The following is a 15,647-nucleotide window of genomic DNA, read 5'->3' on the forward strand; positions in this document are numbered from 1 at the left end:
CGTAGGAAGTGTTCACACACACAAGACCTTGATCCCAACACTTACTTGATATTTTGTAGTATGCAATCATCTCCCCAGGCCTCTCTGTTTTGACTGGCTCAAAATCTAAATGCTGCTCACAACACAAAAAGTTCAGAAACTGTTGCTATTTCATCTAAAATATATATAGTGATCTAGCATATTACTCTCGGCAAGTTAAAGCTCATCACAGAGATACAAAAACGCCCTGGAACACATTATATCTAAAAAATCACCAACATGTGTACCTGCAGATAGTGAAACTGAGGAAAGCTCAACGCTTTAGACCTTACTTCCTCATTATTGCCATCCTGAAAACAACAGAATAAAGTCCATAAAGATCCAAAATCTTTAGTAAATCAACCACTTAAGGTATCAACAAAAAAAGAAGATAAAGATAAGACGAGGTCACAAACCACCTGAGAAATGAAAAGGTGAAATTTTGATGCAACCAGATTGTGATACCTGCAAAGCTCCAAAAGGCCTTAGTCTATGAGTAGCACTGCACCATCATACAAAGCTCACCTTTAAACCATAAGAGATGAATACATGCAAGCATCTTGATAGCATGAGCTTGCTATACAAAACAAAGTATCAAGTTTTCTGTATTTGAACCTCGGATGTATGTATGCATTGTGTCTTTCATGATTATTAGGTAAGTGAAACCTACTGGAGAACCGACTTGATTGTTCTCTCTAAATAATCTGGACGATTGCATGCCATAATCACCACAGCTGCAACAAGTTCCTACACAAAATGATTTGAGGTAATTATTGGAGCTTCTCATAAATGGCTATAAGACAATACAGATACTTTGCTGTTAGATATTTAAATAACCTTTTCAATTACATCATATAAAGATAGGAAGTGAAAATAATCTCTCTCTCTCTCTCTCTGGTTTGCTGGTTCGCTGTTCATGCTGTTGCTTGTTTCTCGCCCACCCGTTCGCCCTCGCCCACCCTCCTCGCCCACCCTTCCGCCATTCGCCCTCCCCCACCCCCTTCGCCCTCGCCCTCGCCCTCCCCTTCGCCTACCCTCCTCGCACTCCCCTCTCGCCCACCCCCCTCCCTCGCCCAGCCCCTCCCTCGCCCTTGCCTACTCTCCACCCCTCCCCTCCCACCCACCCACCCACCCACCCGCCCGCCCGCCAAGCACTCCTGCCTCGCTTGCCTGCCTGCCCTTCGCCCCCCCCTCCTGCGCCCCCCCCTCACGTTGCCTGCCCTTCGCTCTCTCTCTGCCCTCCCCCCGTCTCTCTCCTGATGTATACCATTTTATACCCCCAGTATGGTACAGGATGGAGCTAGCTAGGTTGCATATCATGATTGTATACTCCATGCATATAGCTTTGCATTCTCCTAGTAGTAGAGCTCCATCCCCTGCACACCCAGATTTAGCTTTTTTGTCCAGTACTTTTTCATTTTGTTGGGATGACAGAAGATACCCCATACAGGTACTCCGATTTGTCTCATAGGCCGAGTTCGGTCTTTTCGAAGACGTTAATAAAATCTTTCTTTCTTTCTTTCTTTCTCTCCTGCGCACCTCTCCCTCCCCTCCCTCCCACCTGTGCGCCCTCTTGCCCACCTGCACCCCTCCCTTTGTCCCCTCCATCTCGCTCTCTCTCTCCTGAAGGTCAGCACCATGTTGAGACCAACCCTGGTATGCTGAAGTAACAGTCACAGCCCACAAGGATTAACGACAGAAGAAACGTCATGGAGGCACGTATGGAAAAGATCGAAAAGATACTAAAGGATTTGAAGAAAAAAACGGACAGCAACCTCAACACTATCCAAAAGAGCCTCCTGGATCGCATTGCTAAGCTGGAGACCGAGGCAGAAACATGGAAGAAAGAAAAGGAAACAACGCAGGAGGAGATTGCCCAGCTTAAAGGCGAAGTAGCTTCACTACGTGAACGCCCAGAAGAAGAGGAAATCCTCGAGGCAGACAAAGAAGCCATGGAGGAGGAGCTCACCCAGACGATTACCAAAACCCTGGTGGGCAAGATGGAAGCAGTAAGAGAAGGATGGGTGGAAGTGGTCAAAAAAAACATTAAGAAAGAAGTACAAGAGGACACGCACATGGTCCAATCCACACTAGATGAAGAGAAGATGAGGAGAATCCGTCACCTGAACATACGCGTGATAGGTATTCCAGAGACAGAGGGGTGCACCCCTGAGGTGGACGGCCGAAACTTATGCATAAAATTAGGCCATGCGGAGGATGCACCACTTCCATTCACCAAGGGAACCCACCCTACATCTAGCAAGCAAGCACCTACCAGACCACCTGTGTGTTTGTTCCCCCCCTCTCCCCCCCCCCCCCCTTATCATATAACCTTCTCCTAACAAAGCGGCCAGCCGGAAGAGAAGCATCTCTTCCCCTTATGATCACTTGTTTCCTGCCCTTATATGAGGCGAGTGAAACCGGCCTGACAGGCGGTGAAACAAACACTCGCACATAAAACACTTCAACGCCATTGAGGACCTAGAATAGGAAAACAAACAAGGGGAGCTAGAGTGCTCCTGCAACAAACAGTACACGGACACCGATTGGCCCCAAAACGCAGTGGCGCCCCTTGCGGTATTTCTTTAATTGATTATAAGAGCTTTGATTACAATAAGGCTGGAAACTCAGCCGTCACAGTAGAATCCCCTGAAGCCTGCAAAGAACCTGCATCATGGCTTCTTGTCCACTCAGCATCCACAAACAAGTCCAGCCATTGTTCACATCGAAAGACTCTCTCACATTGAGTCTGCATACAGCAGGTTTCTCCTATGATCAGGGCTGCCACAACCATCCATAGTCTCTCACACTGAACAACATCACACCCTGACACATCCAGTGCTTCTGCATCACAACACAGACTCCCAAACTGTCTCTCAAAAGAGAACTCGTATCACAGCACAACATACCATACAGTCGACACACCTGTACCAACCTTCTCTACCTTCCAAGCATGGTTAGTTAGTACGAAAGGTACGGTACGGTACGGTACGATAAAATACGGTACTAATTGGTACCTTAAAATTTTTTGAGGTACGGTACGATATTAGTACGTTTTTTTAAAAAAAATACTTCCTAAACTTAAAAATTGTAGACAAGAAGTTACAAAATAGTAGAACCATGAACATAATGTCATCATGCCATTAGAGTACAAAATTGCTACAAAAGGATAGGCCAAAAACTCATGGCATGGGCGACCGCCAACATGCGTACATACATGAAACTACATACTACAATACATCATCGATGGGCTAGAAGGAGATAGATGCCAAATGCCTAGAGAGCTATAACATATCAAAAGTCTACATCATCACCAACATCTGCATGATCATCAACATGATCACTACTAGAGTGTCCATAAAGAGAGTTCTCTGAAGAGGACTCTTCGAAGGTGGACGAGACACTCTGGGGATCATTCTCGCTAAGTAGGTTGCCATCATCATCAAACAAGGGCTCTCTAGGCAGTGGGGTATCATCATGAGGGGGCAATGGAATATCATCATGAAGGCGGGGATTGGAGCTCGAGGATCCCCGCCTCACATATGTGCGAAGGCCACCCTTTGCCGATGTCGAAGGCGGAGGCCTATGAACTCCAACTGCTCGGCCTCGTCCATGCTGACTCCTGGTGCTGCGAGTATCTGCTGCCACAAGCTTTAGAGCTCCATGAAGATTGCCGCCTCCTCCTCATTAGGTTGTTGATTGACACTTGCAAAGTTTTCACTCGTCAACGTGAAAGTGTCAACATTGACCTACACATTAAGGCACAAAAGTTAGAGTCTGTACAGTGTACACAAAACTTAAAAGTTATGAGTCATGACAAGTTAAGAGTCTAGACTTGTCACTTACCTGCTTGGGACTACCCATACTAAGAATGCCCTGCATCATGCGCAAGATAGTGCGGCAGTAGACCAACCGCTCCAACTGTCATGTGCTCAGTCGATTGAGTATCCTCGTGTGTATGAGAGAATAGGAACTCTAGTTCCTCTCACATGCACCCGTAGAACAATCCTGAGCTAGGACCCTTAAGGCTATGGGTTGGAGATGCTCTAGTCCATACCCAAAATTGTCCCACCAAAAAAGGGGCTTCACAAGTGACTCCCTCCTCCAGCAAGTGGGAGACGAAAAGGAGGTTTGACCTCTCTAATCAACATAGCAGCCCAACTCCTCTAGAAAGGTATTGTGCTCATCAACTGGCACAGCTCGAAGCATATATGCATCCCGATCTTGTCGAAGTTCCCTATCGGTGCAAACTACTGGAGACTTGCAGGCTGGATGTACCAATGCTGCAAACCCGTGGATTGGTTTGTGCATCCACCTCCATCTCTTCTGTGCAATCTCCATGATTTGTGCTCGCTCGTCAAATGTAATGTCTGTGCAAGCCTCCAACTCCACAACGGCAGCTCTAAAGAAGTGGACAAGAAGGCCCATGGTGGACCCCTTGCAATCTGTCATCCGCAAGAGCCTATAGAATGGAGTCATAGCAATGACAATTGCTTGGACTCTAGTTCAAAATCTCTCCTCTAGGCAAAAGCGTTGCATAGCTTTGGCCTCTTCAATGACGCTCCTAACAAACAGCTCCCTATAGGCTGCAAAGGGCGATGAATGGCTCTCTAGAAGACTGAAATTGCTCCACACACACACACACACACACACTTCGTACGAATCCGTACGGTACGGCAGGTACGTACGGTTTCAGCCGTACGATGTACGGAATCAACTATGCTTCCAAGGGTACTATCCATCTCTGTCATGGAATTCCTTGCCCCCTATCCAATCAGTAGCAAGGCTGTACCATACATGTGTACCTTCTGCCTGCATGTGACCTATCTCCTGGAGAAACCCAACAACATGTTTCCTCGAGAAACCTACGACCTGTTTCCACATGAAACCCTTAGGCTTGTTTCCCTTTGAAACTTCTGTCCTGTTTCCATACAAAACCATTCATGGCACCATTCAACAACAGTGCCAACAACAGCATACATCTAGTTACTTGTTCCCTCATGAAACATCTGGCAACATAGAGATGCCCATAACTGTAGGTCCCTCTGTTCCTTTCTAGCAGGAAGAAAAAACAATCTGCTCCATGAGCACGCAGCCATGCGAGCTTGCATCACTCCCATGCCAAGAAACATAACCAAGTGACCTGTACTTGCAGCCAGAAACCCAAGTACATAGCTGAATTTGCAGCCAAACAAACACAGCCCATAAACAGTCCCGCTCTCTTGTTTTGCAGCCGAGAGAGGGAGAATACCTGTGGGTGAACCTGATGTCCAGCCTGCACTCCCTTTTTCAGTCCACGCTTCTATGTCCAGCATTGTATGTATAAACAACAGTTCAGCCCGACAGACAACCTCTTGCCAAAAGCCAAGGAGAGAGAGAAATTCAGTAGGCGCCTGTATACACTGCAGCACAGCAACCAGCCAACCCTCCAAAAGCCAAAGGGAGAGAGAAAGGTTCAGCGCCTGTGTCTCAGTTCTGTAGTACGGCAGCCAACTGACCTTTTCTCCCCAAAAAGCAAGCACAAGACGACATTCAGCTGCGCCTGTATTCCCTGTAGCGCAGCCCGCCAGCAGTACCTTCCTGCAGATCTGTTCGCTTTTCAGCAGAGAGAGAGAGAGAGAGAGAGAGAAAGCGCTACCTGCAGCTGTACAAGCCTGAACTGTCCCGCCTGTACCTGCTGGACAGAACTGTCCTTATCCGCTTGCATGTACCTGTTCGTACAAGTCTACACCTACACAGTAGGTGCCTGCACCTGCAGCATCCGTACCAGTCTGTACCAGCCTTCTCACAGCTGCTGTACTGTACGGCTACTCTCCACGCAGTCAACCAGCCTGCTATATCTTCTCCTCCACGCAGCCAACTTGTACTACCTCTCCCAAAAAGCAAGAGAGAGAAAGAGGCGTGCCCCCTTCCAAAAGTAGAGTAGCCTCTATAATTTACCTAGGGGCCTCCCAAGGTTTTAAAACCTTTATAATATTAATTTTTTGGCCACCAAAGGTTATAAAACCTTTTTAAATTTTAAATCTCTATCCCCTTCACACTTGGGGTTGTCCACACATGGGTTTACTTTTTGACTCCAATCTGATGCCATTCACACTGTCCACCATGTCCCCGTGCACACCTACATACTGTCCAGAAAAAAACACAGGGTCGTGACAGCGAGTTTGTATCTAGCCCATCGTGGTTGTACTTAGCCCTTTGTGGCTGTTTTCTTCTTTAACTAATTGAAGAATCTTTTTCCCGGGGGGAAAAAAAAAAAAGCAAGCACCTACCAACTCAGCATGCTTGTCTTTACTCTCTATGACCATACAAAAATCATGTGAGACCTGCTACTGTACACATTCATGTTTCTTTGCCCAACATGGTGGCGGGCTTCTCCAAACTCAAGGAGTTCAAAGACTTGCTTTGGGCTACTCACTATCTCGTCGCTTAAGCTTGCAACAACGAAGATCCCCTTCTCAAGATTCTCATGAACTTGCAGCTTTCAGTTCTCTGGAGCCAAGAGGTCATTTATGTCCTCATTGTTGATCTCATGTGTGAGACACGTACTCTGTCTATAATCTTTTGAATATGAGATGGGTTCCCTCACCTTACTGAGGATGTAGATGTTTTACTTGATGTAGCCATGGCCAATGATGCACATGGGCTACTTGATACCATGGTTGTCACGGTACGAAAATACGATACCGTACGATACGATACCATACGGGGATTTTTGGTACGATATGAAATTTTCGGATACCGTACGATAAAATACGGTTTTATTTTTTACACTTACAACCTATGGAGCTTCAAGCTTGAATGTGAGGGAAGGTTAGGAGGGGAGGAGTCTACAGTGCTTGAGGAACCAGAACATGGATATGTGTCTCTCCCAGTTGGATCTCCCGATTGTCTCCAAAAAAGAACCTGGATGGGTAATGTAATACCAAAGGTCTCCCAGCGTAGCGTTTATGACTAAGGGACCGTCCTTGCACAAATACGAGCAGTGCATCTAGGGTGATAAGTTTAGGGACTCCTCTCTAGATCAAAATGGCCATGTCTAAATCTTCTCCCTTGTACATAACTTGAGAATCTAATTGTCTAGCCTACCTATACTAGGGATCTCCAAGTGACGTAGCAAGATTCTCTCATCCTACCAATCAAGTGTACACTACCAGTCTACCTCGCCAGATTTTTTAGGTCTCTCAATAACCCCATATGAAATACTGAGTGGACACGAAAGTTACGAAGTATTGCGAGCATTTGGGATCTTCGTTAAGCAGGGTTTCTATATTTTTTTTAAGCATTTGGATTTTTTTTTTCAAGGAAAAAAAATTTAGAAAAAAAAAAACAAAAAAACAAAAAAAAAACCAAAACAAAACAAAAAAACTCGTGCATTACAATATCGTATGGTATCGTGCCGTACGAACCCATTCGTATCGGTACAAGAAACAACTATGCTTGATACTATCCCTCACATTGTTGATGATGATGATGTGTTCTTTGATGTAAATGTAGCCATGGCCGATGATGCACATGGGCTACTCGATGATGACCCTCATGTCATTGAGGATGATACACCTATCATGATTCCTTAGGCACCTTGGAATAATGCCTTTCCATGCACGGGAAATACAAGAGGTTTTCTTATAAAATGAACACTAAAGTTAAGATCAAGCAGTCTTGTGTGTGAACTGCAAGAACCTTGGTATTGCACCAAACTCTACTTGTTGGGAGCACACTTGGTCTTGCGCTAGTGTGGTGCAGCTATTGCGGGGGCTCGGATCAAATCAAACACTAAAAATGGCATACGACATGTTGGCTTTGATGATCCAGCTCATATATGCCTACTACATGGAGTACATGGAATGCAACCTTCACCTCCGTGGGAAACTTGGGGTGGACAACCTGATGAACTTGAGTTGTAAGTAATGGGATAATATAATTACATCAATTAGTGAAGTATTGTCTTGAAATATGGTATCAATGGAAAAACAATAATAATATTGAAAGAATGAAGCATGAGAGGGTCAATACTACGAAGATGCCTCTAAGACACATTGAGATCCGAAGGAAGCCCAAGGAGCTCCCCGACCATGATATTAATATTAAAAGAATGAGGTATGAGATGGCCACAGAAGATGCTTAGCTAGCATACTACCGAGTCGCCTATAAGTCCTAGGGAGAAGGCATGAGGTCCGGCGGAAGCCCATGCGAGATCCCGACCGCGCCACCTGTAAGTCCTAAAACGAGGCATGAGGGCCAGAGGAAGAGTCTTGCCTTGAGGATACTACCGAGTCGCCTGTAAGACCCAGTGAGAAGGCATGAGGCCCGGAGGAAGCCCAGTTAAAGATCCCTACTGAGTTGCCTATAAGTCCCAGATAAAGAGACATGAAAGCCAGAGAGGAAAGCTCAGTGAGAGACCTGCCAAGACGCCCATAAGACCCAGTGAGAGGGTATGAGGTCTAGATAAAAGGTTCACTGGGGTCCCTACCGAGTTGCCTGTAAAGAAAAGGAACAAACAAAAACCAAAATGGAAATAAAAGCATAAGAAAATGATGTATTGATTTCTAGAATGCAATTACTTTTTAGATGTTGTATTTTCAGGACCCAAGAGAGAACTCATCTTGTGGACTTCCAGAGATAAAGCTGACCTCCCGAACACATGGAGCAGAAGCAGGTGGCTACATCGACACAGACGGTAGCACACTTGAGTGCCCATGGACGAGATTCTTCATCAACATATACTTGTAGCCTCTTCATCAACTTGGTGAAAATCATCTTTCCACCGTCTCCTTGGTCTACCCCATCAGTTTTTGGGTTCTACATGATATATTGCAGAACTTGGCACCCACTTATTCATAGATTTTCATGATGTACTTGGTATTCATAGGAGATAGTACACTCCCAACTAAACAAACGGGAAGAGAGGTGTGGATGGGTATGTACACCCCCTAGCATTTTGGCATTAGCTTGCATGTCAACACCCCCTAGCATTACTAGCATTAGCTTAGGCTAATGAGTTGTGGGATTTCGTTATTACAAGATGTCATATCAAGAAGTGGTTACAAGAGGGCTAGAGGGAAGTTAAGATCTTGTGGAGGTTATGGGAGCCCAATAGTCACATGGGTAGCCTAATAGTCACATGGGTAGCCCAACAGTCACATGGGTATTCCAAGAGTCACATGGTTGGATGGCCATATAAAGCCTCTCTTGTATGCAAATTGGACATGACATGATATGACATGACTATTGTATGGACATCATTCTTACACACGATTCTTGTACACACAATACGTGATACATGGATATGGAATAAACTATGATATTAGGTTATTATGCTTATATGTTTATCTTGTGTCTTTTATCTCGTTCTTGATCCATGCTTCCTACTCCACGCTCATGTGTACATGTGTACTCCATGGCTATGTATGTAGGAGCTTGTGTGTTCCCCCATGTTAGCAAGGTGATGCTAACACCGAGCCCGCCTCCTACACCGTCTAGAGGATATAGGAGTCCCATCTAACATGGTTTGGAGCATCATCACCCTCTATGACTCCGTCACCGGATGAGTGAGAGCCACAAGAGGTACATCAGAGGAGATTTCCAGCACTATTGGGGTGAAACAGGGCTCCCCTCTATCACCCACTCTTTTCGGCCTCTACATTGATGAGATCTTTGAGCTTCATTCACAGATTAGGCGGGGCTGCTCCAACACTAGTAGGCATATTGATCCCCACACTACTTTATGCAAATGACATCATACTCAGACTCAGCCGAGGGGCTTCAGAGAGAGTTGGATGCCTTACAAGACTTTTGCACTCGACGGGACCTCTTTGTTAACCTTGGTAAAACCAAGGTAATGGTCTTCAATACTTCTCCACCCTTCACATCCAGATTGAGCTTAAATAAAGAGGAGATCCTGTGCAGATTGTCTCATCCTATGTCTTCTTTCAGTGGCCCATGCTTCCCGCAGCACATGCCAGAGTGACACGGGGATATGTAGCCTTGAGCTTACTTGAGCGGCAGTGCTTCCACGCACATTTTTTGGAGCCCATGATGAAGGGTTGGCTTTTTGAAATCCCCGTCACACCAACCTTGATGTATGGAGCAGCCTTCTGGGGCCAGATTTATCCGATGAGGATTGGCAGCCAATTGAGAGGCCCCAGGTCATGATGTTCTCCCGTATGATCCACAGCAAACCATGAGTCCCACACCAATTTATCCAAGCAAAGTTTGTTGCAGCCCTGATGGTAGTGGATGCACTCTTCCAAATAGTCGCATACCTCCATCGCATCAATCACATGGATCCCCGCAGGTACCCGAGGCTTGCCCTAGAGTCCTCAAGACAGCTAGCACTCGAGGGGCACTCTATAATATGGTATGCATTAGTTTCCACTCTGTTCTCAGTATATGGGCTCCGCATGGACCGCCTACCCCCCCTCCAGTACAGTTTGCACTCCCCTTTTCTCTGGCTCTCTCACGAGGATACCAACCAGGTTATCCGGTTAGATCTTCTCAGCCTCTACACCCATTGCACATGGATAACACCTTCGGAGTTTCATCCAGCAGCCAAGCTACTTAAGTGTTCACATGTCCCATGCCATGCGGATTGCAATTGGCCCAATACGGGTTTCATCCCGCCGTCTCAGAGTGGAGACAAGTAGAGCTGAGCACATCTTCAGAGCCGGGAGGCTCATACGGAGACCCAAAGAGGAGAGGATCTGCCGATTACACCAAACAGAGGTTGAGACGAAGGAGCATTACATATGCCGCTACACAGTACGCTATGAGATCCGCGAGAGGTTTCACTGTCTGTTTCGTAAGGGATTTGGTCCACTCTCCAGGATCAGTCACTTCCAGTACCAGCGTTGCCTAGGCCTCTAGAGTCCTGCTTGGGCTCTGCAGACACAAGAACACTTTCTTGAGAGAGCTTCGGCCCCAGCCACTGAAACCGATCCCGTCAAGTGGGAAAGACTCCGTTGGACACTCACGCGTAATAGCACAACTTAATACCACAATTTAAAATGGACAACTTAATAACAACTTGAAATTGAAATGAAATAAAATGAGATAAATGGACACCAGCACTGGGGCCGGAACGGGCCGACCCCTCCCTCAATATATGATATATTTATTGGGAGTATTTAACAAATACAATGCTCCATGGGTTCCAAGAACCAAATGATGTCCATGTACAAGATGAATACAGTACCAAACAATTTGGCTCGAAGTAGATATTCGAAGCCGAACGACCACTACCGTGGTCAAGTCTCTACGGTCCTGTGCTTTCACTGGACTCCGCGGAGAGCGCCCAACTAGTGTTCCAGGGCCACGCAGAAACAAGCGCTCCCGTACTAACGCCTGGCTCTCCCGATCTCAGCACCTTTGGACCGAGGTTCTCCAATAGAGCTTGGACTACTCGGCACCGAACGGGTGTTGCCGTGGAGGGGGTCGGAAATCCCTTATCAGATTTATCACAAAGTACTTTACTCAAATCTGAAAATTCACTTACTTGTGGTTGGCATATGGAGGACCAATACCCGTGGTATTTGTGTGCAGTTACTTGAGTGAGACACCGAGTCACAGCAGCCTATTGAGGAGATTGAGAAGGAGCTTCCTGTGTAGAGGGTGTAGCCACCGTAGGAACACAGCTACCAAACTGTGGACAATAGCCTACTGGAGCATAGCATGCTGATGATGGACAACGACCTGGCTGCAGCGCTTGGTTTGTAGTGCAACCACATGAGAGAAACAAGGAAACAGCCGCCTAAAGCATAGGGGGCACCTGGCTGCTGTGTACAGCCACCTGTCTTCAACCTGCACAGCCGCCTGTAGGGGATAGTCAGCTGAAGGACAGGCGAAGCCTGCTAATGTTGCAGCGCCTGCTGAAGATAGCCCACGTCTGCCTGCAAGGGATCAAGGCAGCGCAGCCTGTGGAGTATGCAGCCGCCTGTAAGAGAGTATGCGCAGCAGTACAGTAGGAGATGGCAGCCGCCTGCAGTAAGTTCAGTCGCCAGAGCAGAGATGGGAAGATGGCGTTGCTTGAGACTATGCACAGAAGGAGGTCGCCGGCAGATTTTCTCTTACGAAAGATGGTGGAAGCTATCTCTACGATGGAGGTGAAGGCTCTTTTTATAAAAATTAAAGAGGGAGTTGCACTATTGTGTTGTGGCTGGCTACCCACGTTTGCATGTGGGCGGCTAATTCTAAGGGGGTGTGGGTAGGTGACCATGCACCCACCCCCACACACACACTTAAGTGGGGCTCCCCACCTTGACCCCTAAGTGGGTGCCCAAAGGGGGTGCCCACTTTTAAGTGAGTGTGAACAAATAACCTTATAAAACAAAGGGTTAAAATATATATGAAATATTAAACCAACATGTGCAATATACTTACCACCTTTTCACAAGCACCAAAACTCGTCAGAAGACAGGGCAGACTTCACGACTCACTGGCAGGCGTCCCCGCTCAGTAAGTGACACGTCAAGCAGGCAAACACAAAAATACAAGTCATGCGAAAACAGTTTCAAACATGCAGAACATGAGTGCATGTGCAAATAGTATCATGGACATATCTCCCGTTCATGGAACAAGTACAAAATATCTGTCGGCACAAAAATGGCACGACGTAAAACATAAAAACCTGGTCGTCCTATGGAGTGACAGTCCCATAGGTAAGACACGGCACGAATACTGGCTCTTCCATGGCGTGACAATCCCATGGATAGAACACAGTCCAGGTCATACATGGGTGGCACCAGTCTCGCTCCCGTCCATACAACACCATCCTGCTAACACACGGGTGGCACCAGTCTGGCTCCCGTCCATGTCAGCAAAATACTGGCCTCTTCACATGAGATACCGGCCTGGCCTCAAGTGAACGAGACACAAAAACTGGAGATGGACCAAATGGTCGGCCAATTGGTGGCATCCCCCCGGGCTTCTAAAGAGTTGTCCTCAACTCAGAAGCCTCAAGATATGCCTGCAACAACTGTGGGTAATCAATAAAATAATCCTCATTTACCCACTTTGCATCAATAGGCAAATAATTCTTAAACTTCACAAGGTATCTCCTGGAAAGCTTTCCTGCAGGTAACTTTCTCTCCTTGTGAAAAACAATCTATTCTGGCTGGAGGATCTCCTCAAGCTCTTCAATCTCTGGCGGATCTTCTGTGATGACAGGCTCATCAGGATCTGGCTCCACATATTTCCGAAATAGACTCACATGAAATGCATTGTGAATCTTCCAGTGACTAGGCAAAGCAAGCCTGTATGACACTTCATTGATCTTCTGAATCACCTTGAAGGGTCCATAATAGCGAGGAGAAAGCTTAGGATATGATCCTTCTCGTCCTGGCCTCTTCCGAAGCCTAGCCTTCTCAAATTTCAGCAAAACCCAATCACCTTCTTTGACTTGCATGTCTCTTCTATGCTTGTCAGCAGCCATTTTATGCTTATCTTGTGACCTTGCAATGGCTGTCCGTACCTGACCAAAGGCTACATCCAAGTCACGAACATATTCATCAGCTGCAAAAATCTCATCCTTTGTACGAAGGATGGGTGGCAATACCACTCTGCCATAAATAATCTCAAACGGAGCCTTTCCCGTGGAGGCATGGATTGTATTGTTGTAGGCAAACTCAACAAGTGGAAGATACTTCTCCCATGCAATCTTTTGGTCTGCCACATAACATTTCAACAAATCCAACACAGCTGAATTTGCAGCTTCACTTTGGCCATCCGTTTGGGGATGATAAGCTGATGAAAACTCAAGTTTAGTACCCATATTATCAAATAAGCCCTCCAAAAGAAGCTTGTAGTCCTGGGATCTCTATCCCCAACAATGGATTTAGGCATACAATGATGCTTGAAAATATTAGCAAGAAAAAGCTTTACCATATGATCAGCTTTAATGGTTTTCTTGACGGGCAAGAAATGAGCTTGCTTGCTAAACCTGTCCACAATGGTCCAAATAGCATCATTCCCATGCTGGGATCTAGGCAAGTCCATAATAAAATCCATAGTAATACTTTCCCAAGGTTGCGAGGGAATAGGCAATGGCTAAATAAAATCCATAGTAATACTTTCCCAAGGTTGCGAGGGAATAGGCAAACTTGGAGGTTTTTGCCTGTCAAATTTCACCTTTTGGCAAGTAATACATGCACGCACATAAGCCTCAATGTCTTTACACATGGTTGGCCAAAAGAAATATCTCTGAATCATGCGTGTAGTAGGCATAATACCTCTATGACCAGCATAAGGTGGAACTTGACATTCGTCCATAACCTTTGGACGCAAATCCTTCACCACACATAGGCAATTATCCTTCATAAGATAACCCTCGTTGATAACATAAGAGGCATGTGAATGACCAGCCATCAAATCAATCCATATATGGCAAAAATCAGCATCCAAATGATACAATTCTCGCATAGCAGATAAGTCTCCATGAGAGACCACTGAGACTGCAGCTACATAAGGCCTCCTGGATAATGCATCGGCCACCACATTTTTCTTTCCTGGAGTATGCACAATCTGAAAATGAAACATGGAAAGAAAGTTTGCCATTCTCATCTGCTTCTCTGAAAGCTTTGTTTGAGATAGAAAATATCTCAAGCTTTGATGATCTGTCTTGACTACAAATTCAGCTCCAAGAAGATAATGTTTCCATATCTTTAAGGCATGAATTACAGCCAAGAGCTCTTTCTCATAGATATCCATATGAAGCTCGGCATCATGCAAACGACGGCTTTCGTATGCAACTGCATGTCCTTCTTGATTTAGGACAGCTCCTATATGCAATCAGCACAAGCATCACATTCAACTACGAATGACTTGTGCAAGTCAGCAACAATCAATACTAGACCACATATAATAGCATGCTTGAGCAGCAAGAAAGTATCCTGTTCCTTTGAAGTCCATTTGAAAGTGATTTTCTTCTTTGTGAGATCATGTAGAGGAGTGGCTATAATAGCAAAATGCCTTATGAAACGCCTGTAATACGAACATAATCCCAGAAAACTACGTACTTGATGTACGTTTTGCAATTCGGGCCAATTCCGAATGGTCTCTATCTTTGCAGGATCCATTCTTACTCCATCCTTGGATACAATATGACCCAGATAATGAATCTCTGAAAGGAAGAACTCACTTTTCTTGGCATTAATGAAAAGTTTATGCTTCCGCAACTCTTCAAATACTGTGACCAAATGAGTTCTGTGTTCCTGCTCATCCTTGGAGAAAACCAAGATATCATCAAAGAATACTCCTGTGAATTTGCAATGGGGTCGGAATATCCTATCCATCATACGATTAAATGTGGCAGGAGCATTGGTGAGACCAAAAGGCATTACCAAAAATTCATATAGTCCAAAGGATGTCCTAAATGCAGTTTTATGGACATCTTGTGGCACCACACATATTTGGTGATAACCACTTTTCAAATCAAGTCTGCTAAAACAAGCCGAGCCATCAAGCTTATCCAAAATATCATCAATTCGTGGAATTAGGAATCTGTTCTTGATGGTAAGCTTGTTCAAAGCTCTATAGTCCACACACATACGGAATGATCCGTCCTCCTTTTGAACAAGAAGCACACGAGAGCAGTAAGGTGAGGAACTGGGCTAAACCAAACCTTTCTCTAAAAG

General features: G+C 45.7%; 1 protein-coding gene across 1 annotated transcript in view; it reads right to left on the reverse strand.

Moving 5' to 3' along the window:
• LOC147614063 (alpha-1,3-mannosyl-glycoprotein 2-beta-N-acetylglucosaminyltransferase-like) overlaps positions 1 to 15,647 on the reverse strand; it is a 122,871-nt gene that overhangs the window by 31,304 nt on the left and 75,920 nt on the right. Inside the window, exons 6-9 of the mRNA XM_086780359.1 lie at positions 689 to 765; positions 438 to 483; positions 267 to 329; positions 46 to 112 (exon numbers count right to left, since the gene is read on the reverse strand). Of these exons, the coding sequence (XP_086636485.1) occupies positions 46 to 112; positions 267 to 329; positions 438 to 483; positions 689 to 765 (253 nt within the window). The remainder of the gene's footprint in view (positions 1 to 45; positions 113 to 266; positions 330 to 437; positions 484 to 688; positions 766 to 15,647) is intronic.

Source organism: Cibotium barometz, chromosome 42 (genome assembly GCF_041138505.1).
Source record: "Cibotium barometz isolate CiBa-2024 chromosome 42, ASM4113850v1, whole genome shotgun sequence".
In the NCBI taxonomy this organism is placed as follows: domain Eukaryota; kingdom Viridiplantae; phylum Streptophyta; class Polypodiopsida; order Cyatheales; family Cibotiaceae; genus Cibotium; species Cibotium barometz.